This window comes from Eutrigla gurnardus (genome assembly GCF_963514095.1).
Source record: "Eutrigla gurnardus genome assembly, chromosome: 14".
Lineage (NCBI taxonomy): Eukaryota > Metazoa > Chordata > Actinopteri > Perciformes > Triglidae > Eutrigla > Eutrigla gurnardus.
In genome coordinates this window covers 17,539,452-17,562,702 of record NC_139937.1, presented here as the reverse complement: position 1 = coordinate 17,562,702, position 23,251 = coordinate 17,539,452, and the positions used below count along the sequence as shown (strand labels likewise).

At 44.2% G+C, this 23,251-nt stretch overlaps 2 protein-coding genes across 8 annotated transcripts in view; both read left to right on the top strand.

Moving 5' to 3' along the window:
• Positions 1-8,430, top strand: part of erfl1 (Ets2 repressor factor like 1) — a 32,261-nt gene extending 23,831 nt beyond the window's left edge. The window contains exons 2-6 of one of the 2 annotated variants that reach the window (XM_084026711.1): positions 1,437-1,510; positions 2,139-2,373; positions 4,150-4,327; positions 5,815-5,944; positions 7,593-8,430. In XM_084026711.1, coding sequence (XP_083882837.1) covers positions 1,450-1,510; positions 2,139-2,373; positions 4,150-4,327; positions 5,815-5,944; positions 7,593-8,425 — 1,437 coding nt within the window. In that variant the 5' untranslated portion in view covers positions 1,437-1,449 and the 3' untranslated portion in view covers positions 8,426-8,430. Of the gene's footprint in view, positions 1-1,436; positions 1,541-2,138; positions 2,374-4,149; positions 4,328-5,814; positions 5,945-7,592 lie in introns of both variants that reach the window. The other variant, XM_084026710.1, reaches the window with a different exon arrangement.
• A 4,148-nt stretch (positions 8,431-12,578) lies between these two features.
• Positions 12,579-23,251, top strand: part of arhgef1 (Rho guanine nucleotide exchange factor (GEF) 1) — a 35,295-nt gene continuing 24,622 nt past the window's right edge. For 4 of the 6 annotated variants that reach the window (XR_014598274.1, XM_084026327.1, XM_084026326.1 and 1 more), the window contains exon 1: positions 12,579-12,666. The gene's annotated coding sequence lies outside the window, so the exon portion shown is untranslated. The remainder of the gene's footprint in view (positions 12,667-23,251) is intronic. The other 2 variants (XM_084026328.1, XM_084026325.1) reach the window with 2 other exon arrangements.

Sequence of the window (23,251 nt, the reverse complement as noted above, 5' to 3'; positions counted from 1 at the left end):
AATCCAAAGGCTAGAAGCAGGGTGAGAGCGGGCGAGCGAGAGAGAGAGAAGGATAGAGAGAGTCGGTCAGAGAGACAGAAATGCCTGGAGTTAGCAACAATAATTTATACAAACACACCTTAATAATTCACGTTCCATTTCAATGCTGGAGGGAAAATCCAAAATTCACAGAGCATAATTAAATAGAGGCAGAGAGTGAAGGCAGAGATAGAGAGGCCAGCATTAAAGATACCAGTGTAGCAGCAGGGCATCTCTTCCATCTGAGCTTTGTAAAACAACCCTGATGAAACTGTGATATCCAAACGAGATCCCATCTCCTAGTCCCCGCGCTCGTCATGGAAACGCTGAAATCTCCTCACCACCTCCTGTCAGCGGACGTCTACATGCATTTCTTTAGGAGACGTTATCGTGCGCGCGTTATTGTTGCCGATGCGTTCACCTGTTTCGCATATAAAAAAAAGCAGCAACGCGATGCAATGGGACGGATTGAAAATCAACAGTTTGTTCAAGGTTTTCATGCACACCTGTGGTGCGTTCACAGGTGTGGTGCTCAGTCCGGTTTGCATAAGAGAATGGCGCAAGTTTGCAGTCGATATTAAAAGGGGAAATTAAAATATCTATATTATCACCGACATGGACTAGTTTACATGTATTTGTCGACATGGTCACATAATATAGCCTGAATCTGATTTCAGGTTGTTGTTTTTTTTTAAATAATATTTTAAAAACACAATAATTAATGTGGTGAAATTAGTTGAAATTACTGTAATTAAGTACAATTTTGAAGTTGCAGCTAGGTGAAACAAATGCGTCTAATGCAACAGTCATAGAATAAATCCCACCTTCATAGAGGTTCTATTTTTTGTGGTGCTGTTGAAAATGTACTGAGAGCTGTTTTTCATTCACGTAACATTCCTCTCATAGACTGATAAACCTACCAGTGTCTGTAACTAACCTGAATATAACATTGCACATAGCTCTGTGACTTAATGTGTATTTTCTTTTTATTTCATTTTAATACCTCCACCAAGGAATAGCCAAGCCATATTATATATTAATATGTCCTATTTTTAATGTATAATTTGGCTCTTAACTTGGTTTTCAGAGATCTATTTAATTCCTCCTGTTCATAAATACACTATAGGGATGTCCACCATGTTGCATCAGACACAGCCTCAGGTGGCCACACAAGATCACATCCATCAAACACCTGATCTCTACCAAAGACATATGAAACATAACCTTGCCATATTTTCGATTTAAGGTACGTTTTTGAACTCCTATTGCGCCCTTAGACCCTTACGCAACACCTTCAGCTCACCTCCATTTTCAACAAAGTTTACACTCTCAAACTTCAACTTCAACACGCTGCTTGTTTTTCTCTAGCTCTTCATACATGTGTAATTTTTTCCCGTGTTCTCTCTGCTTGGTTCCAGGTGTTGTGGAGGTATGGACTGTAACTGCGTCAGTGATCTGCTGCTCCCCCCGGTGCCCGCACTATGGACGCCAGGTCAGTCCCACCACCAAGCTCTCGCAAGGGGTATAATTTTTTATTTTTTTATTGACTAGTTCCTTCTAAAATCACGTATTTTGTAAAATCACGACTCGTGCATGCGCAGAAATCTCAAAACATGCCTCTAAATCTATCTACAGGTCACGTGTGTGAATTGAGCCAAAACAAGCAAATTTGGTTATGATAAAAACCGAACCATCGTTATGAAAATCAAAGCGATGCATGTTCAAATTCAGCTCCAAATTAACCACACACACACACATTCATTTTCTGGTAGTAATCGATTGTATATCCAATCTTTTTACAAGGTTAGTTCATGCCAGATTCACTTTGGGATGGGTCAAAAAGCTAGTTAACTCCGTCTATGATGTGCATAGAGTTTGCCCGAGCGGCATCAATCAGATCTCTCCCAGCGAGCTGTCATCATCCCACTGACCAATCTGTTGAAGCTAGAGGGCATTAGCACAGACTAACATTGCTCTAGGCACGTGCTGTGATATTAAACACATCATCCCTCACCACCATCACCCATCAGTCATCCGGACAGCGATCCCCCCCGGCATGCAGCGGGACAAATGGCAGGCCCTAACCTCATCCTCCCCTCTTTCCTGCTCCCTCTGCCCAGGGATCGCGTTCCCAGACTGGGCCTACAAGCCCGAGTCGAGCCCCGGGTCCAGACAGATCCAGCTGTGGCACTTCATCCTGGAGCTTCTGCAGAAGGAGGAGTATCACGGGGTGATTGCGTGGCAGGGGGACTACGGAGAGTTTGTGATCAAGGATCCGGACGAGGTGGCTCGGCTGTGGGGGATGAGGAAGTGCAAGCCTCACATGAACTACGACAAGCTGAGCAGGGCGCTGAGGTACGTGTGTGTGCACGCGGCGCTGAATGTCAAGCAATAACGCTGTCAGCGCCAGATAAATCGAGATGTTTATCACACGTTTACATAAATTGTTTACCCTTGTTTGGCTGAAGCCGTACTTATGTCTCTCTTTTTCATGTCGGTTTAATAGAAAGATAAAGGTGGGACTTTTCCAGGGGAACGTCAATAACCGCAATTTCTCCTTATCTGTGGACATCCTAATGGAAAGTTCACCATTGAACTGCCAAATAAAAAATTCAATAGGGATTTCAAAATTAAGCCCCAGTCTGAAATTGCTTGAACTTCTTTCGGAGTGGAGAAACTGCTCGTTGCACCGAACTTGCCGAAGGTGATTCAAATAATAGCGTTCAGACTCAGTACCTTCAGCAGTTTAACCCCCCCCCCCCCCCCCCAACCGCACACCGTTTTCTCATGCAAATACTAACTACCCCGACTGGCTCTCTTACCCCCTCCCCTCCTCTTTCCTTTGGCCTCTTGTTAATGGGGGCTGTCGTCAGACTCTAATTGTTATGAATTGGCTGGGGCCACAATTAGCCTTCTTAATTAGCCTCACTTAATTGCTCAATTAAGGGCCACGGCACAATTGCCACGCAAAGCAAAACACGTACACATCATTGCACCGGGCGCAGCCACTGTGGCTACATGCTGATACTTACATGCTGCTGCGTTGGTTGGTATCGTGCATCTGCATAATGAGGCGTCGCTCACATCGCTATTTAATGCTGAGCTGGTCTAATGCATTCTGTATTTGGTGCACTCGCCGTGGTCACTTTTAAAACAAGGAGAGCGCTCAAAGAAGCGCCCCCCCCCCTGAGATTTCAACTCTCGATAAGACATCCGCAGGTTTTTCATGTTTTGCGGCCCCCGGAGCCCCACCACCCCAACGCCTTTACCTGAGCCCAGATGGCCTCCCATGTTTTTGCATTTACTCTTGATCAATCTTGCATCCTGGCAGGCTGTACATTGTGACACCTCAGTGGGTGGCACAGGAAACGGGCATGACGATGGCTCTACATGCCCAGCGGGAGACACCTGAGGTCGTTACCATGGAGACGTCTTTGTAAATGCGCGTTTCTGTTAGTGGCAGCTTCTCAGTGTCAGCTATATTTACACATCACCTGGGTTGGAGAGCATGTTTCAGAGTTCAAAATGCCCCTGACGAATAAATAAATATGACATCCAAACCTAACATTTAGTCAATTATTTCCCCTTCAACAGTGACAAATTTGTGTTTCCTGATTTATTTATTTTTTCCCTAACCAATATTTTTCCACATGATGATAATGTTTTTATTTACTTGTATATAATATTAAATCATTTGTTTTGCATTGATATAGTGCACGATGAAGGGAGGATTTACTTTTGTTGTTTTTATTCTAATGTTGACTGTAAAGGCCCTCCTGAAGAGATTCTGCTTTTTGGCTTTTTGTCTGTTAACCGCTGAATAAAATTTCCCTTTTAAAGAACCATATTGTATTGAATCAATGCAGTCAGACATGAATTGATTTGAGTAAGGAGGAGATGAATAAAAACAGTGGGAAATCAGCAAAGCCCTGCACCTACAGTGCTGGAGTTGTTTACTTATTCGTTTCCGTTAGCGATGAGACACAAAACCTTGATGCGAGCATTATATTAATCCTTGCCTCCTCTTTTCCTCTTCCTCTTCCTCTTCCTTTTTCCTTTATCCCTTATCCACCCCCCTGCTCCATCTCTCCTTCGATATCCTCTCCTCCTCCTCCTCCTCCTCCTCTGCAGGTATTACTACAACAAGCGCATTTTGCACAAAACCAAAGGGAAGCGTTTCACCTACAAGTTCAACTTCAGTAAGGTGGTGTTGGTGAACTACCCCATCCTGGACATGGCCAACTCTCCCTTCTTTCTGGCCCAGAACCACTTCAACGGGGGCTCCACGGCACCGGAGTGCACCCCAGAGGTACGAACGGTAGGCTGGGGGGGGGCTTGGCCTTTTATAAGATGAACGTCTGACACATTTGATAAATCAGACTAAAAACTATATTTGCTTTATTTGTCTTTATATAGGTAATTAATTTCATTTAAATATGCAGGGAATTAAAAACAAACTGGAACAAATAAAAACAAAGCATTAGCGAGACACGGCGCTCTACTCGTTAATTTAGTGTTAAAAGTAATCTGATTCAGGTGAATCCATTTCTCTCTAGTGATCTTTGCTGTTGTATTTCGAAGGCCCCTGCTGTGCGTTCACTTTTTACAAGAGAATGGGTGGTAATCATCGCGCCCATCTTTTATTCACCGTCTCTAATGGAGATCATAATAGAATACTTATTGTTTGCCCAGAGAGATTGTAAAACATTGCATTGAGATAAATGCAAAAACACAGAAAGCAAAATAAAAGTCCTAATTTATTACTGGTACTTTAAATTAATATGATATTTAGAGAAAATAGAACAGATGTGTTAAAGACATTATGGACACATTTATAATATAATTTTTGTTAGGTACCACTGTGCAGATAAGTAACAACCAATGTCCTAGAAAGTGCCCGTAACTTGAAAGTACAGTAAGACTCATTCATCATTTGTCTGCGGTACCCTTAAGATGGGATAAGGAGACTCTGAAGGAGACAATGGAGGAGGGGGGGGCGGTTTTAACTTGTCCTTAAAACAAAAGAAGACGTTATCCCCTCCTTCTCTCATCCGTCTCCGATGGTGTATCCATCTGTCATCGATTGGAAAATGAAAGAAATAGAAAGCAAAGGGGTCGCGTCAGATCAGATCAATGGCGGGTCATTAATGCGGTTTGTTAAGCAACGCAGATCTCGCAGCTTGGGAGTACAGTCTCGCCTTTCAAACTTGGGGCTGTGGGGTGACAGATACTATTGATCCAAAGGCCTGCTAAGGGGGAGAGAAAAATCCCCCTTTGTCCCCTTGATTCCCGAGATTCAACTGTTCCATTTATTTTACCTTGCCTCTCCTTCACATACTTTACAGAGGGAAAACACACACACACACACACACAGTTGCCCTACATCCTGAATAGATGTCATTCTCTCAGATCTCAGTCCTACTCGTCCTGTGTCCCTTCATGCAGGACGAAGGCCCACAATCCCTCTCTCTCCCCGTCATTTATCCTTTGTGCCCACAATCTTAATCGCTGGTCTCCATTTGACTCTGTACTCTTCCTGCCTTTGAGTCTCTGAGCCGCCGCGTCCTCCTACCTCCCGTTTTAACCCGAGTCCCACGACACCCCTTTTTATCCTGTCCTTGCCGCGACTCTGTCACTGTTTGCATCACGCTCTGCGGGGCGCTGCTGTCAACACATGACTTTCCACCGCCGCCGCGCCATCACGTTGGATTTGTGGCAGTAACGTTTGCTCTATTTGAGACGCACACTGACTAATTTAATTATTTCCCCCCCCTCTCTCTCTCTTCTTTGTCTCAGGCCATACAGTCCCTGTTTCCTCGTTTGCCAGACTCTGGCAGGGGAACGTCCCTGTTTGATCGAGGGGCCGCGCCGCCGGGGCCCGAAGGAGACAAGCTGAGACTGGATGCATTCCCCTTCCTCAGTTCAGGTGAGCCAACAAAAATATATATATATAAAAAAAAATAGGAATCTTTCGTATCCCAGAGACAAAGCCTTTTTCGTGAGGAGAAAGACGGCCTGTGCAGAGTGAGGCGCTATAGGCAGCCGACAGAGCTTCTTAAACAAAGGGAGGTGGAGAAGGGAGAGCAGGGAGAGCAATGAGGATATGGGGAGGCATGAACATTTATTGTTAAAGGAAATAAGAGATGGCTGTCCCATCGCAGCCCGCGGTGAGGCTATGCTTCGGGGTGAGAGAGGCCAGGTTAGCTGGTGAATTATGCATTTGGGCGGTGGTAAGAAACGAGGTGAAAGCTGGAGTTATCATCCACCTTTTTCAGCGCGATTCGCCGCATTCGTCCTCTTCTTTCTCTGCAACGCGAGCGTCGGTGAACGCAGCGCTGACTCGCGTGTCTTCCTATTATATATTATCCGTTTATAGTTTAATGCACCTGCTTTGTACTTCTACACTCTGCATCAGAATGTGTACGAATGTGCAGAGCTAGAGAAGCAGTGTGTAAACAAATGTACTCACACACACACACACACATATGCACTCCTCATCACACAACCTTCCAACCCCCCCCCACCCCCACCACTCTGTTTGTCCTCAGGTCCTATTCCCCCCTTTTTCTCTTCTCACCCTCCTCTCCCTCCCATGTGTCCCTGCTGTCCTAATCCCTTCCCAGGCAGGAAGGCCCTAATTGAGGGTGCAGGCTTCAGTTTGTGGCCTGTGGGCGCCCATTACTGTGTTTTCATAAGCAAGTGAGGCCTGCCTGACTGATTCAATATTCATGTGTCTGCCAGCTACTCCTGGCCCAGCACGCAGAGACTTCACCACTGTCAAATTAGCCCTGCATAGTAAATAACAGAGTGAGAGAGAGAGAGAGAGAGAGAGAGAGGGTGAGCGAGGGAGGCTGAGAGAGGTGGAGGGTGCAGCAGGGAGAGAGAGAATCTTTGAGTTGGTTGTCAGTTGGAAGGAAGTACAGTAGGTGGAAAGGCAACGCTTTTGTTTGTTCATTAAAATTGAATTCCAGCATCACCTCTGATTTATGCCCTCGTTCTGTTATCAAGTGATGCTCGCAAGGAAACGGAATTCCAACGTGATGCCGTATTTAATTTGTGACATATTAAGGTTTTTGCTTAATGTGAAATCATACGGAGACACGTCGACAGTTTCCTTCCTGTCGGTTCCTTAACCTCTGGAAGCACACGGTCCGTGCCGATGCATTCTTTATATCTCAGCTGTGTTTTTCAACCAGCAGGACTTTCACCACCGTGATCATATGTGCCATCTCCTTTTAAAAAAAACACATAATAAATGCGTAATACGGTGTTTTGGAAGACTGCTTGATTAGTTTATTCACTGCAGTGCAGGATCTTTGTGTTCACATCTGGTTTTCCGGAGTGTGAAGTGGGTGTGCGACTCAGTACTGGCATGCATAAATGAACCATCAGGTTTTTTTTTTTTTTTGTTGTTGTTGTTGAAAGCAGCCGTGCCAGAATTGGCCCCCGTGGCTTCTGATTAGAATTGCTAATGCCGATGAGCATAATTAGTGAACATTCTTGGATGTTGTATGTCAAGAAACCTTTGGCCCTTCTGAGAGTTAACCTCCATGTCTGGATTTTCTCTGTCCTAGGTGCCCCGTGCTACACCAAACCCCCGTCCCTGCTGGGCCCGTACCCTCGCAACCCGCCCTTTGACTACCCCTGGGGCTTCAACCCCTACCTCCCAGGGGCCTTCTCCCTCAATAACTGCCCCAAACTGCCCCCTGGCTCCCTCTACCCCTCCCAGTTTTACCCCAACCCTTTGCAGAGCAGCCTTTCCCAGCTGCCTCACAACTTCTCCTCCCTTCTTCCCCCGGGGGAGGCAGGTGGGGGTGAGAGGGGAGCAGCGGGGCAAACCGGAGGGACAAACGGCACGGCGGGTGGTCAGCCAGTCAGACTCTGCCTGCCACCGTACCCCGGGAGCCTGTCACTGGGTCGGACGGACGTTGGCAACGGGGCGGAAAGGGAGAGGGCGGAGGCCAATCCTCCAGGCGCAGGGCTGAGTCTGGGCCTGGGTCTGGGTCTGGGTCTGGGCCTGGGCGCCCTCGGCCTGTCAGCCGGGACTGGGACGGGCCGGCAGAGCCCCACGGAGAGGAGGGGAGGCGTGAAGCAGGACCCGGAGTCGGACTCGGACCTGGAGATCACAGATCTGAGCGACTGCAGCTCGGACAACGAGAACGAGCACGAGTTCGGCATCAGGAAGGAATCCAGCCTAGCGAACCGATCACAGATAGTGCTGGATGGAAAGAAAGGGAGCGCGCTGCCACCCGTCTCCTCTCTCCCCCCGACAGTGTCCCCGCGGCCTGTGAAGAGCCTGATGCCCGTCAGTCCCCCACCCCCGTCCCTGCCTCCGTCACTTTCCCCCTCCGCAGCTCTGCATGAAAGACACAGGGAGACAGAGACTCTCAAAATGATACGCAGCTAATACATCTCCTCCCGGATCCACCATCTTGCCAGTCTGAGCTCTGATAACTCTCTTTTTCTCTCCTTTCTCTTCTCGGAGACACTTTTCTGCTTTAAATTGTAGACCCCCCCCCCTAACCCCAACCCCTCTTGGCAGATCCTTCCTCCAGGAAAGGCAGTTCTGTTATTTGCTGTGGAATAACTGTTTCCCTGTTTGCTGTGGAAGTTTTAAACTTACCTACAGTCCATTACACAAGTCCATGTTAGGATATTACAACGTACAGTTTTTAGGGTATGAGCTGTCTGTATCACCGTCCTGTCCTTTCTGTTTTGATCCCTCACACCAAATGACGGCTCCATGATGCGTAGGCTTGTTTTACGCGTTGCCAGCAGTACAATCTGCTGTCTGCGGCTGAACTACGATAGAAGCGCGGCCAGGTGGTAAATTGCAACGCCTGCCTCGACAAACATTAACGAAACAGCATCCCTATATTAACGGAACAGAACAACAAATAATGCTCAGATCGATCCAATTTTTACAGATTTGTCCTGTAATTCTTGAGATTTGGACTCTACATGTGGAATCGCTATCATTCTTGAGACGTGGTCAAATACTGCCACCTAGTGGTCCTTTTCGGTCTCCTTCAATGAAATCATCTTACCTCCGTAATCCTGTGAGTGAAATTGTTGCCCTGGAGTTTATGTTGCACTTACTTTTCTATGATATCGTTTCCTGCGGGGTTAATTTAAATGTTGAAAATCCATATTTCTAATAGTTACCTGTGATAGTCTGTGAATATTTCTTTTGTCCTGTGGTTCAAGTATTTCCTGCACATTTTCTAACAAAAAAAAAAAAAAAAAAGGACAGAAAAAGAGAGCAGAGGGAGCTGGGCCAACCGAGAAATTTGTATGAATATTTCACTGTATATATTTTATTATGGTGTACATTTAATTATTATTCACTATGATAAGATTTAGCTGTATTGTTGTGATTTAATTCAGTATTTAAACATGTTGGAAAAATTATAAGCTTAGGTGTAAGTTTAAATTATTAATGGCAGAAGATCTGCACTCTGAAGATGTTTTTCTATGATGAGGACAGAGTTCACACTGGGAGTTGTCTCTGATTTTCTCGACCCCCAATTAATTGTGCCCTTTGGTCATTTTTGCCAGATGCCCAACGTACGAACCCTTTGGGTTCACAAATACACCAGTAGACTTATTTTTATAGTTAGCATTCGCCCAGTGTAACGTACTGTAATTAGTCAAATGTGAATAATTTGTCTTTGCATTTTCTTTTTTTTTAAATCCTCCCACGAAAAATCTGTTTTGATTATTTTTCAATCAGTGCTTTTTGTCCGTGCCAGCAGCGGGGCAATCGGTTTTGCTTGAGGAAAAAAATGAAATATTCAAAAACTGTTTGCTCTACCCAGATCTAATGACCAACATCCTGCCTCCGGCCTGTTTCTCAGCACAGAGTGGACACTAAATCATATTGTACAGCTTCATAAGCCTTTCTAGCCTATGGTTTGTCAAACAGTGGCGGTATATGATCAGTTGTGAAAGCTCTATTGTAAAGTTAATGTAAAGCTCTATGTTCGTTGAGTTGCTACAGGAAAGACCTCCCGTCACCGACTAACAGCTGTAAATACGGTTTCCTTCGTGTGCGTATGTGTGTGTACACATCCAACAATGACAATGCAGTGGTTTTCCCTGTCATCACTCTTTGTTTTACTGTAAAGAGGAAAAAAGAAGAAAAAAGATGAATATCTTCAAAAGCAATAAACATTATTCTGGATAGTGGACTGTTGTTGACTGTGTTTGTTTGAATGGATTCATTGTGCGACGTCGAGCGGCTGAAAGTGAGGCGGCTCTAGATTTCTGTCATAATGTTGGAAATTAATTTCATGCTCTCCGTCACATTTATAACTTTATAAAACAATCATATTATTTCGGGACACCACGGCATATTTAAATATTTGGAATAAAACTACATTTCTATTTGATCACTTTATGTCTCCTAGCTGGTAAATGATAATATATATAATTCAAATTTTAATTTTGTGCTTAGTTTTGACAAGAAATACAAAGTTATTAAACTGATACAAATGTATGTGATTCTCAAGAAAGAGCTACATTATGAAGGAAATTGATTTAATCATAGCAAAATTATTTGGATCTCAGTTAATTGGATTAACAAAAGCATTACATTTATAATCAGACGATAATATAAAAATATTGTAATTGCTGACGGTGTTGTTTAATTAATAATAATTTGGTTAATTAGTAACTATTTTCCTGATTTACTTCTTAATACAACAATTTGGTTAAAATTGACACTTTCTTTTTACACAATAATAATCATAATAGTCTGAGACATCATGAGGAACTTGTCTATATATATATATATACCTTTTTCATTTTCATACCCAAATGTTGACTATCAAAAACTCTGATGGACATAATTTATGGGCTAGTATTTGAATACTATTACATTTGATTATAGGATTATTCCATTTGTCCAAACGTCACTGCAAACCTCTCACCGCCAATCAGGAAATCATCCTTTGAATGCAAATCCAAGCTGAAGTCACAGTGACGACACACTTCAAAGGTCCAAACACATATTTTAAGTCGAGGCCGTGACCGAGGAATGTATGCACAACCTCACAGAAACGACCTGATGTCCTCAACTGTCGATCTTAAATCGCCACTCAAGGTGTGTGAATAAATCAAGGTTATGACCATGAGACGAGCAACGAGGAGGCATTGACCACCTGACGGGGAAGCAGACAGAGAGCAGGAAGTGACAAGGTCCTCGTGTCGTTGCAGTTCATCCTCCTATACAGTCCTACATGCCTCCTTTAATACCAGCATAAACCGTTCAGAACTGTTTCAACTCGTGATGCAAAATAAACATAAAGCTTCAAATAAAGCCAACTTTGGACAGGAAGTCAATTTGAAGATTTACAATATAAATGGAGCTTCAATAAATAGAAATATAGTTTTATGTCATTAAGAGTTTTTATAAACTTTATTTTTACGCCATTTTAAAACAAATATATGTACTTTCTACTCCTCACATTTTCAAAACTTGTTGCTTTAGTTTTAATGCACTTGAGGGGAATTATCGATTCTTTTTTCTTATGAATATGATGCAAGATTCAGCCAGTAGAAATGTCCTTCATAGAGATTTTTTTGCTTTTTACTTTATACTTTGAGTACACTTCAGAGCCTGTACTTTCTTGAATCAGTACTTCTACTTCTACTCTTTGGAACACAAGTATCTGTACTTCTACTTGAGTATTCAATGTGTGTAATTTGGACAAATTGTGAGGTCAGTCCAGTAGGTGAAACAGTAGATGTGAAGGGGACCCGCTCATGTGTGCGTTTGTCCGCTAGGTGGCGCAAGGAGGCCAGAAGAGAAGCGGGGCGACCTGAGCAAAGTTTGACCTGAGCAATCAACTCTGTCAACAGTTGCTTTGATTTCACTCCTTTACGGTCTGTAATCTATTGTTGAGTGTGCATTATAGTTCATAGTAATAGTGATAATTAGAGATATAAAGGAGCACAAAGGGGAAACCATTTATGGAGGTTGTTTAGGAGATACAGAATAATTGAGTAATATAGAAAGAAAACAAATGATATCTGATTAATACTCGTGATAGTTTTATGCAAAAGGCTTCCTCTGAGTTCGTGTAGGAATAATAATGGCTAATAATGAACCAAACATCAAAAGCAGTTGTGTTGTAAAGTGCAAATAACATGAACATCACTTCGATGTAACACAAATATCTGGTGAAGTATTTGTGGTGTAGCCTAGTTTTGATTGTTTTCTCTAAAAAAAAAAAGGCCTACAAACCATGTAAAAACCAAACTCGTGTTATTATAAAATATTCATATCCAGTATATCACAGGGTGGGGACGAGTTAGTGTGTAACACAGTGCGGAAACAAGCCGTTTTTTTTTTTTAAACCAAACAAATACATAAAAACTTTTTAAAAAAACAAGCTGTAAAACACAAATAAGCAACAAGCAGTTTTAAAGTGTTGAAAAAAAAACACACATTGTGATGGATTATTTTGAAACGACAGAATCTCTCGCTACTTTGTATCCGCCGTCTGCTGATCACCCTGTGCCTTTTTTTTTTTTTTTGAAGTGTACTTCCGCGTACAATGTTTTTTTCCCCCACTGACACACACGGCAACTTTGGAACAGGAAACCTATTAGACGCTTCGGCCGCTGCTTTCTCTCTATTCACGGGTGAGTTTATTATCCCAACATCATAACGCGGATGTGACAAAGAGTACAACTTTGAAGGCGTTTGTGTTTGGGGGGGTCGTTTTTAAAAAATAAAAATAAAAGTCTCCGCGGTGGGTTTTGTTTCACGGAGACAAACCGAGCCGCCGTCCCGCAGACCGAGCTGCGGGACGGCGGAGGGCTCGGCTCCGCTCGGCTCGGCTCGGCTCTGGATTAAAACACGAGCCGATGACGGTTTTTATTTCACACTGAATGTAGCGTCTCGTTATCGGGACCCCTCGAGTATGTGTGTGTGTGCGCGCGCGTGTGTGCGCGTGCGCATGTGTGTGTCAGGAGCGGTTGTGCGGGTGTAACAACTTCAGGCAGCAGCAGCGTGTGAATTTTCGGGCAAAACCACCTCGGATTTTACGACTTTACGTTCAGGTTCTTCTAAAGAACTACAAATATTAGCAGACAGTTCATAGCTGGTGACCTTGTGAGGTTTCTTTTCTGAATTCTCCTCCTTTCCAACAGTATCCTGACATTTATCATACAGGGAGAGTACAGTGGTGGTTTCTCATGAGGGAAATATAGATATAAAACATGCTTCTGTGTTGTTTTCTTGTCAAACAAAGGTATCTTTACATCATCCGTGCCTCTTGTTTTCCCTCTTGGTTACATTGTTTTGTGCACACTAGGAAAGAAGGTCATGTATGACACCATCCCTCCTGGTTGACCCCCTCCCTCCTCTGTTTCCCCACTCACTCCTCTCAGCCTATAGAGTGGCGGTTCAGTCCAGACAGTGTTCACTAATTAGTGTCTGCATACAATTGATTATCCATGCTGCTTTATTTATTTTTTTTGCCTCGTGAAACGGAGGACGTCGCCTGTGCAGAACGGGCTTCCTGTGCTCACAGGAAACTGCAATTACTGTGCACGTTGTCGCGGCTTCGTTATCTCGTGCAGTCATTAGCTGGAGATCTAAGGTGGCAGCAGCAGCAGCAGCAGCAGCAGCAGCAGCAGCGTGGGTCGTGGGTCGTGCTTGCCAGTAAGCCGTGATGTTTCCATTAATCCTCCTTATTTCCATGTTGCCAGTCTGACGTATTCGTGCCTCCACTCACTTTCACTCCTGCAGGGCTGTGAGCTCTGTAACAAACTCACGATTCCAGTGAAATTTAGTAGGTTGGCTAATTATTGGAGTGTGTGTGTGTGTGTGTGTGTGTGTGTGTGTGTTGAGGGCGTCGCAGCTGGCGGTTTCCGAGACTGTGATGCGTTCACAGCCAGACGCTGCACCCCAGAGGCCTCATGTGAAGCAGGGCCCTGCCACTTCCTGTTTCACTCTGCTCGGCTAGAGGAGCACGGCACTTGTCATCTCTCTCTCTCTCTCTCTCTCTCTCTCCCTCTCTCTCTCTCTCTCTCTCTCTCTCTCTCTCTCTCTCTCTCTCCACGTTTTTACAAGTGCAGGCTTGTCTGAAGCCTAAAGGCTACCTTCTCTTTCTTTTAAAGGAATGTTGGCTATTTAACCTGAGTTGCCGTGCCACGTCTCTCTCTCTCTCTCTCTCTCTCTCTCTCCCTCTCTCTCTCTCTCTCTCTCTCTCTCTCTCTCCCTCTCCCCCTCCGTCTCTCACCCACATCCAACCGTCTCTCAGAGGGCACGGATGAACGGCGGGTAGGGCTACGGTGAAGCGTTGGCGTTGTCCTCTGTGAGACATACCCAACAACTGGAAGGACAGGTAGTGGCACCCATGGTGGAACAGCCGAGGGGGGGGGGGGGGGGGGGGGGGGGGGGGTCCTGAGGGCCTGGAGCTGTGTTACATGGCAGCCTTATAATTTACTGTAGTCGGGCTCGGACTTCAAAGGCAACACTGGTATTCTTCCCTGGCTGAAGGCAGCAGATAATGAGAGACAGAGCGGACCGGGCCGCTCTTATTCTCTCTTTCTTTTGAAAATCTGACTGATTCCTCCTGAAGAGGTGAAGTTACAGGTGTGTGTGTGTGTGTGTGTGTGTGTGTGTGTGTGTGTGTGTGTGTGTGTGTGTGTGTGTGTGTGTGTGTGTGTGTGTGTGTGTGTGTGTGTGTGTGTGTGTGTGTGTGTGTGCGTTCACAGGAAGGCGGTCACGCTACACGGAGCATGTGACTCCACCTGAAACCACAGCTGACCTCCTCAGCACGGAGCAAGGTGTCGCTGAGTACATGTGAATGGATGACATGTAGGCATGCAGACAGGTGCCTGTCTCACCTCGTTGGCAGGACATTTCTGTTCCTTTTTAATATTGTTTGATCGGGTTGCCGTCGGCGATCTCCAGGTCGGGGTTGTAAATCATTAAGTGGGATCCGTGTGACGACGTACCTCGGTATTCACGCGATGATTACCTGGATTAACAGGATTTTTATCTGTGATGGTTTCCTGCAGCATCAAAAAGACAAACGATACTGACAGACAGTTTCTAGAAAGAAAAGGTGGAGATAACACTGTTGATGATGACTCACTGTGTTTCATGTTTGCTGCAGTTTCAGGTCCTGGTTTTGTTTATGCTGGATCAGTGTCACGCTGTCGTGGCTTACTGGGACTCTTGGACGGAGCCGTTGTTGATGTTATTCGTAACACACACCCGCGCCTTTTCTACCATGATGGGGGGGGGGGGGGGAGGCGTATGATGATAGCAACGAGAGAGAAAAATCCCCATAAATTGTATTTTTTTTGTCATTTTAAGACCATTTAATGTCACTGATGTACTGATAGTAGCGTTATAATGCAAGTACAGACAAGAGGACAGAAGCAGCACAGCCAGAAATGTGTCAACATAGTGTGTGTGTGTGTGTGTGTGTGTGTGTGTGTGTGTGTGTGTGTGTGTGTGTGTGTGTGTGTGTGTGTGTGTGTGTGTGTGTGTGTGTGTGTGTGTGTGTGTGTGTGTGTGTGTGTGTGTGTGTGTGTGTGTCGGCTGTAAAAAAATGCCTTGGCTCTGCGCCCAAGTCTCATAATGGTCGGGGAAAACCCTGCAGTAAAAGCAACGGGCGATATCGAGGTCACCGACCATAATGGAGATCATGTCCATGTTTTCTACGATTAGCCGATAAGGTAATTATCGTGCCGGGCCGACTACAACAACTCCTCCCTTTTATAATAGACGCTAATAGACACAACAGTTTACGCTGCAGTGAGCTCTATATCACCGCTGTGTCATTTGACATCATCGGTGACTCATGTTTGCATCTAGAATCATGGAATTGAAAAGTGTGTGCATGTCGTGGACAATTACCAGTGGAGTTATTGGTAGGATTGTATAATATAGATTATATTGGAATGTAAAATTAAATATACTGTAATAGGAGATCTTTATCTAGTGTTTCATTGAGTTTGGATCGAACGCTTGATTGGTCTAAATGAAAGCAGTAGAGTTCAAGATATCCCGACTTCACTATGGGTCAAGCTCAGGAATCATTTCATCCCATAATGCTCCTCATGCATGCTTTCATTAGACCCTCCCTGTCCGCCCACTGTCTTTGTCATTCCAATGCCAGGTTCTGCCTACACGATATATTTCTTCAGTTACCATGGTCACCAGCCGATCAATCACAACGTATTCCACGATGGCCGTGATGTCACTGGGAAGGAGGAGCTTGGAAACGACTTCCAGGAAGGCGAATGTAAACAAGCAACGGCGGTGCTTATGTGAATGGCTGCATTGTGTTTAAGGGGGGAAAAAACTTAAAAACAACATCACTCCTCTTTCACGTCGCCAGGTTTACAGTTGTGTGTTGGAACTGTGTTCTGTGCTCCTATTGGTCGAAGTCCAGGTCATGAGAGAACGCGTCGTAGAAGATTAGAAAACATAGGATTTCAGCGTTGATCACGATAAAAAAAAAAACAATTAGTCTTGGAAAAATAAAGATAATCCCACTATGACTTCATCAGGGTAATAAATATATAAATATATGGAATTACAGAACTACCCTCCTGCACTGACTCGTTCTGCCCGTTGGTCAGAGCGGTTTTAATGCAGGCAAAACATTGATTGTTGTCTTCATGTGTTCATTTCACCATGAAGCTGACGCACAACTGTGTGTTCGTCATACTTCGGCTCATTTACAGGGAAGCGATTCTTAGTTAAAGCAGCTCAGTCACGTGTGTTCACCTGCCGATCTGTCACTGTGTGTGTGTGTGTGTGTGTGTGTGTGTGTGTGTGTGTGTGTGTGTGTGTGTGTGTGTGTGTGTGTGTGTGTGTGTGTGTGTGTGTGTGTGTGTGTGTGTGTGTGTGTGTGTGTGTGTGTGTGTCAGTGTGTGTGTGTGTGTGTGTGTGTGTCAGTGTGTGTGTGTGTGTGTGTGTGACTCCATCAGAGGCCAAAATGAATGCAGCCAATTGTCCGCTGTCAGACTTAATGATGAGAGAAGTTTGGGTAAGTTGAACCAGGGCTACAGCAGCTTGTTCCCAGCAGTCCTTATAAAAAAAAAAAAAGGTAGCGAATGGAAAGAGTTACATCCATCTGTCCAAGTGTGAGTCAGAGAGATGGCGGCTGGCTGGAAAGCTGATGTGACGGAGTGAGTGAGTGAGAGCGGAGAATGAGCTCTTTCATTTGAGGCTCGGTGTTTGAAAAAGGCAAGACTGGACTCACAGTTGTTTACTCTGGAGGAGTGAGAGATGGGGGGTCTGCCGGGGTGAAAGGTCCTCCAGTCTGAGTGTTTCTGCAGACAGAGACTGTGTGTCAGCAGCACTCAGGCCTTTACAAACAAAAAGCAATCTTACGTTTGGCATATTGTAGGAGACATCGCAGCACGAAGGACACTTGACAATAATCCTTTTTGCGATTTCAACTTTTTTAATTTGATTTATTATTGGTTCATGGCTGACTACATTTCTGTCTCAAGTGTATTTGCTTTCTTTTTCATTATTGAAAAAAAAATGCCCCAAATGTCCCTTTTTCCAGCTTTGCAATTGTGAAGATGGTGAAGTTCATTATTCGTGGTCGTTGAACAGTTTGGAGCAAACCAAGCAATTTGAAAACGTTGCTTTGGGAAATTGTAAACTGGCATTTTTGACTATTTTCTCCGAGGCCTGGAACTGAACTCGTCTCTGTGAAGCGTATCGACACATAATCATAGAGCCTATTTGTAAAGCAGTCGCTGGCTCATACTGATAATTATGACAGTGTGTCAGGGCCATGGGTGGATAATAAAAAACTTGACATTTCGAAGATTAAAGTCATATATTTATGAGGAAAAAACTTGAATATTTTGAAATTAGAGTGGTAGATTTCCGAGAAAGAGCTCATAAAAATTTGTGAGATTATGAAGTCATACATTTTTGAGGGAAAAAAACCTGGAAAAATAGTGAAGTGCAAAGCCGCGGCCACGCAAGCCACCGTCTGAACGCTGTTGCTCCTCGTGGACGGCTAATCTCTGAGGGAGGCGCAGGTCCCGACAGATGCATACACTTTATCTACTGTGTTCTGTGTTATTTCGCTGACATCGGTGTAGATACTTCATCCTCATGTCAGACCTGTTGAACGTTTTTATTTTGCCAATAGGATATCAGATAAATCTTAAAGATTGCCGTTTCTCGGATCAATCTCGGACCGATGACCTCTGAGCGAGACGAAGGTCCTGAAAGATACATGGAGACGTTTACTTTCATCTTCTCTCCACGCTCTTTTATGAACATAAATAATACTAATATTGTAGAAGTTCAGGAAAGTAGAGGCCTACTTTTATTTCAGCACGACTAACATTAGAAACCAGCTGTTGAGAAGACGTCCAAAAACGGTGTTACCATGGTTTCCATTATAAAGGATAATTGTAAATATCACGAGTGACTTGAAGAAGCGGTCTAGCTAGCTATCAAAACATTTAAAAAAAAGAAAAGAAAAAAAAATATATATAGGGGTGAGTATTGGCAAGAACCTCACGATACGATATGTATCGCGATACATTGGTCACGATACGATACGTATCACGATATTGCGATATAAATAAAGATGAAAACACAAGTACCTGTATATGTACATCAGATGGTATTGATCAGAGGACAAATTGAGTCAAAACTATTTCATTCAAAACAGCCTCTTCATTTTATTATTTCCCAAGAAAATTCACTGGAATAAATATTGAAAATAAAATGAAAAAGGATAAAGTACTGCATTCACAACGATATTGTATTGGGCGGCAAAGTATCGCGATATATTGCTGTATCGATATTTTTACCCACCCCTAATACATATATACAGGATACAAAAATGTGTTTATTTATTCATCCTTTATTGATGCAGGGAGACCTTTTATGATTTCTGATCATCTTATATAACATTATATGGGATGTTTTATCAGCTCATTTGCCTCATCCTGAGTGTTACATAATCACAGTTGGAGTCATTATTTCATTGATAATAATCAGCACAGAGAGCCGTTTGGGATGAAGCTTGAATGATTACTCGATGCCTCATTAATAAGTCGATCCTGAGGGAGAGAGAGAGAGGAATGTTCTGTATCTGGACGGCGAACCTTTGGCACGAGGTCAGCATCGGGAACCAAGGTGTGCTCGCGTGCAAAAAGTCCAGAGGCATGTATTTTTTGTTTTTCGGCCTCAAAGACTTTGATTCTGGGAGCGGCCTGAATCCCTTCCAACAAATGTTCAGCGTCTGCTTGTTGTTGCCGCCGCTTTGTTTGGTCTCCCGTCAAAGTCCGGCAGCCAATGAACGCACGGACATGAGCGGAGTGCAGTCTTCGTCACAAAAATGCCAAATCGGGTTGTTTCTGTGTTTTGGCTCGAGCAATTAAAACACACACACACACATGGAAGCAGTTAGGCCAAGCTGGAGGTTTACTGCGAGCTGCCAATCCATGCCAGTCGATACACGACTGTTTCCATGAGGCCAATGACCTCTATACGGGGACGGGGAGGGGGGTGGGGTTGGCAGTTTGTTGAGGCAGGAGAGTGAAGTATACTTTGGCTCCGAGACAGAAAATGAAGAGGAAGGTGTGTGTTGGTCTCTGTTTGTGCATGAACGAGGGGGGAGGCTTGTTTGTTTGGGATACCTTGTTTAACATCGTCCTTAAAAATGCTGGGATGTTGAGGAGGAGGGGGGGGGGTTGTTCAGCATCATTAAAAACCTCTGGCAGCAATGTCTGCTCCACTGAAATCATACGAGGAGAAGGTCAGGGATTCTCTGTATCAAAAGTAAAATCGCAGGAAGAAAAGGTCACTTAAAACAGAAACAGAGGGACTCAACAATAGGATTCTGTTCGGACGACATGGAAGGCAATGAAAAGGCCTGCCTGTGTTTTCCCGGCGCTGTTGGCCATAATCTTATTTTAGCCGCTACGTAATGGTCGTTAAATTACATAATTGGCCCTTGTCTGCCGGCCATGAATGCACTGGCTGTCTTGGAGCGATCGCATAAGGGGCCGCTTTATTTTGAAGCTAAAGGTGGAGGAGACGAGGGAGGGAGGTGAAGAGAGGGAAGGAAAATGAAACAAGATGTAGAGGGATGATTGAAGGGGGAAAAAAAGGATGTGGTCGTCAAAAAGAGGAGGAAAAACAGCATCTTTTTTTTTACACCTTTACCACAGACAAGGCGCTCCCTCTCTCTCTCTTTCTCACACATGATGTCACTTCCTTTGTACACTCACTGTCGCCGGTGTCTCGCCGATCCTGCCCTCCGTAGTGTTCACGCCGCCGCTCCGTTGCCCTTTTACCCGCGTGAACTTCCATGCAGACGTTTTGTCACGGTACGCCTCGTTATCTCGAGACGTCTTATCTCTGCGAGGTGATGAGAGACTTATCGTTAATCGAGCCGGTTTGTAGAATGATTTAAGATGCTCTTGTTGTTGTCGGGTTAATCAGTCGAAAGCAGAAATAATGTGTGTTTTTTTTTAGTGGGACAATAGAAAAGATAATGGTTAAAAGTCTAAGCAGCAGAGGTTGAAATGTCCTGACTTTACCTCGCTAGTATGGGTCAATTACCCATGATGCAACTTCATAGTCTCTTTCATCAGACCCTCTGTGTTTTTCCTCCACATCTCCAGTTTGTAACTCGTGCAAAGGCAAAGCCGTCCCTTTAAACTCTGCCTTTTCTCTCCTGTGACGCCGTTTTTAGGTTACGTTTTCGGTCAGAACCGCGTTCCCACAGGAGACTGTGTGAGTCTGTGGTGGGTGGACCTTGAACCTCTCGTTGGGGTCAGGGGTCGGGCTCCCTCGGGAGATGATTTTGTACGTTTTTACGTGAAATAAATCAGTCTGGTGTAAAATGGGGTCGGATCTTTGGAGAACTTTGTGTTCTTACACATTAATGTGTCAATAATTATACTATTACTACTAATTAAATGGGCCTTTCTGTGTTGGTAGTACTTTTACTTTTGGTGGATAGTACATTTTGATGCTAATACTATTGTACTTTTACTATGAATGCAGGAATTTTAGCCTAACAAGTGTACTTTTACACTTTGGTATTTATAAGTTTTACTTATGTTTATACTTTGGTTAAAAAATCAGAAACAAATGAATGGTAATACTGCAACAAAAATAGGCCACACCCACAAAGTCAGGTGAATGATACGGGTGGGATGCCCACATCGCCGCAGACTGATCCTGGTTGACAGTTGCCGTGACGATGCCGGGCCGTAGACTCGCCCTCCCGAGTCTACGGCCCGGCATCGTCACGGCAACTAGTGGCCCGGTGAAGCTGATACGACCAGAGCCACTGTCAATGTCACTGGAATGTTTTATCCTTTTTAATATTTCTTCTATTCACAGTCTTTTTTTTTCTACCCTTATTCTAATTATTATTATTATTCGTCACACACGTCTTTTAGCACACCCTTAAGAGTATGTGACAAATATAATCAATGTCCTTGAATCTTTGATTTATTCATTTATTGGCTCATGTTTTATTCATTTCTAGTCATTGGGAAGCAAATCACTTGTCCCATAGCATTTTATTTATTACACTGAGTGTAATTTTGTCAGTTTACACTTAAGACACACACACACACACACACACACACACACACACACACACACATACACAGTCTTTCTAGCACATCTAGGCTATATTAAACCTTCCAGTTCTAAAACAGTTCCTATGCACGCTGCATGTTAAATATCAAGACATATACATGCCACTCACACACACACACACACACACACACACACACACACACACACACACACACACACACACACACACACACACACACACACACACGCATGTTCCATACTCAGAAATGCCTCTGGCTCTGTTTTCACTGAGGTGCTAGCTCACTGTCAACTCTGCCAGCTGCAGCCAAAACCATTTGGTCAAGGTTGCCAGTGTTCAGTGTGCATGTTTGTGTGTGTGTGTGTGTGTTAAAGCTCACAACACAACGTGAAGGTGTAGGTCTGAGCTCAAACACCGTTTCTGGATGCTTGTTAGACTTTCCAGAGTTTCTCACACGTCTCTTTCCATTGCCTGTTTTTTTCTTTCCACCGCTGCCTTGTCCTTCATTTCCTGCTGCAGCGTGTCCCCTCTTTTAATTTCTCCTCCACGCTCCCTCTTCCCTTCTCACGAGGCCCCCTTGCTTTCTCTCTCTCTGTTTAGTCTATAAGGACTAACTAGCGTCGTGCTTGTCCTAGTAACTCCTAGAAGTATATCACCACAGTACAGGCGTTAAAGTTGGCTCTATTTAATGTCCTGGTGTTGAATGAAACACCTAGAAGTTCTGCTAAAAGCTTGAAACAATAGTTGTTTAGATACACGTATGGCCTGAATTTTCACATTGAGGACCCTACTTTTATTTCATATATATTTGCCGTAGGGTTTCAGGCTCAAATGCCATCCTGTTGCTAAAAGAAAAAAACCCAAAACCTTTTGTGGTTTTCTATTCAGAATGAAAAGTCTTCAGTCATCCTCCCCTGTTCACACCTTTCTGCGAGTTCCTCATTTGTTCAACTCGGGGTTTCGTTCATGCTGTGCAGGCAACTTCCTTTTCTGTTTCCCTTGTGAACTTCGAGTCGAGCGGCACACGAGGTTTTGTTTGATGCAGTTTAGTCTGTAATATTTCTTCCGTAAAAACACTCGTAGGCTCTTATTTTATCAACCTTTATCCCTCTCAGCCTTTTTTCCTCCTCCTTTCCTCATTCTCTCTCTCTCTTTTCATCTGATAGGTCATACATAGAAATGGCTCTGATAGCTTCCTGAGGAAATTACACCCACTTCCTGTCTGTGTGCCTCCCCGTTTGCCACCTTCCCCCAGTTTTTCTCCTTCTTCTTCTCCTCTGCTCAGGCGCCTCAGGGAGCAGCGGGTGGAGGGAGCAGCGGTGCTGGTAGGAATCCCCCCAGTCTGCTAATGGGGCCTGATGAGGCGGCCAGATAAACAGCAGCACAAACACGGCCAGCTATAGCCATTAGCCGCTGGACTATTTGTGGACGCTGCCCTCATAGTATATAGAGGACAGGACGCAGCCTATTGTGACGCAGTTCAGAGAGAGATCAGTGACCACCTGTGCTTATACAATGAGTCTGTGGCCAGGTGCATGCAGGGATGGATGAGTGAAGCGCTAATTTTAGTGTTTTCACTCCAGGAAGAGGAGTGTTCCTCAGTCAAGTTCAAATGTTTTATTTTACTTTTGTGCTTCCTG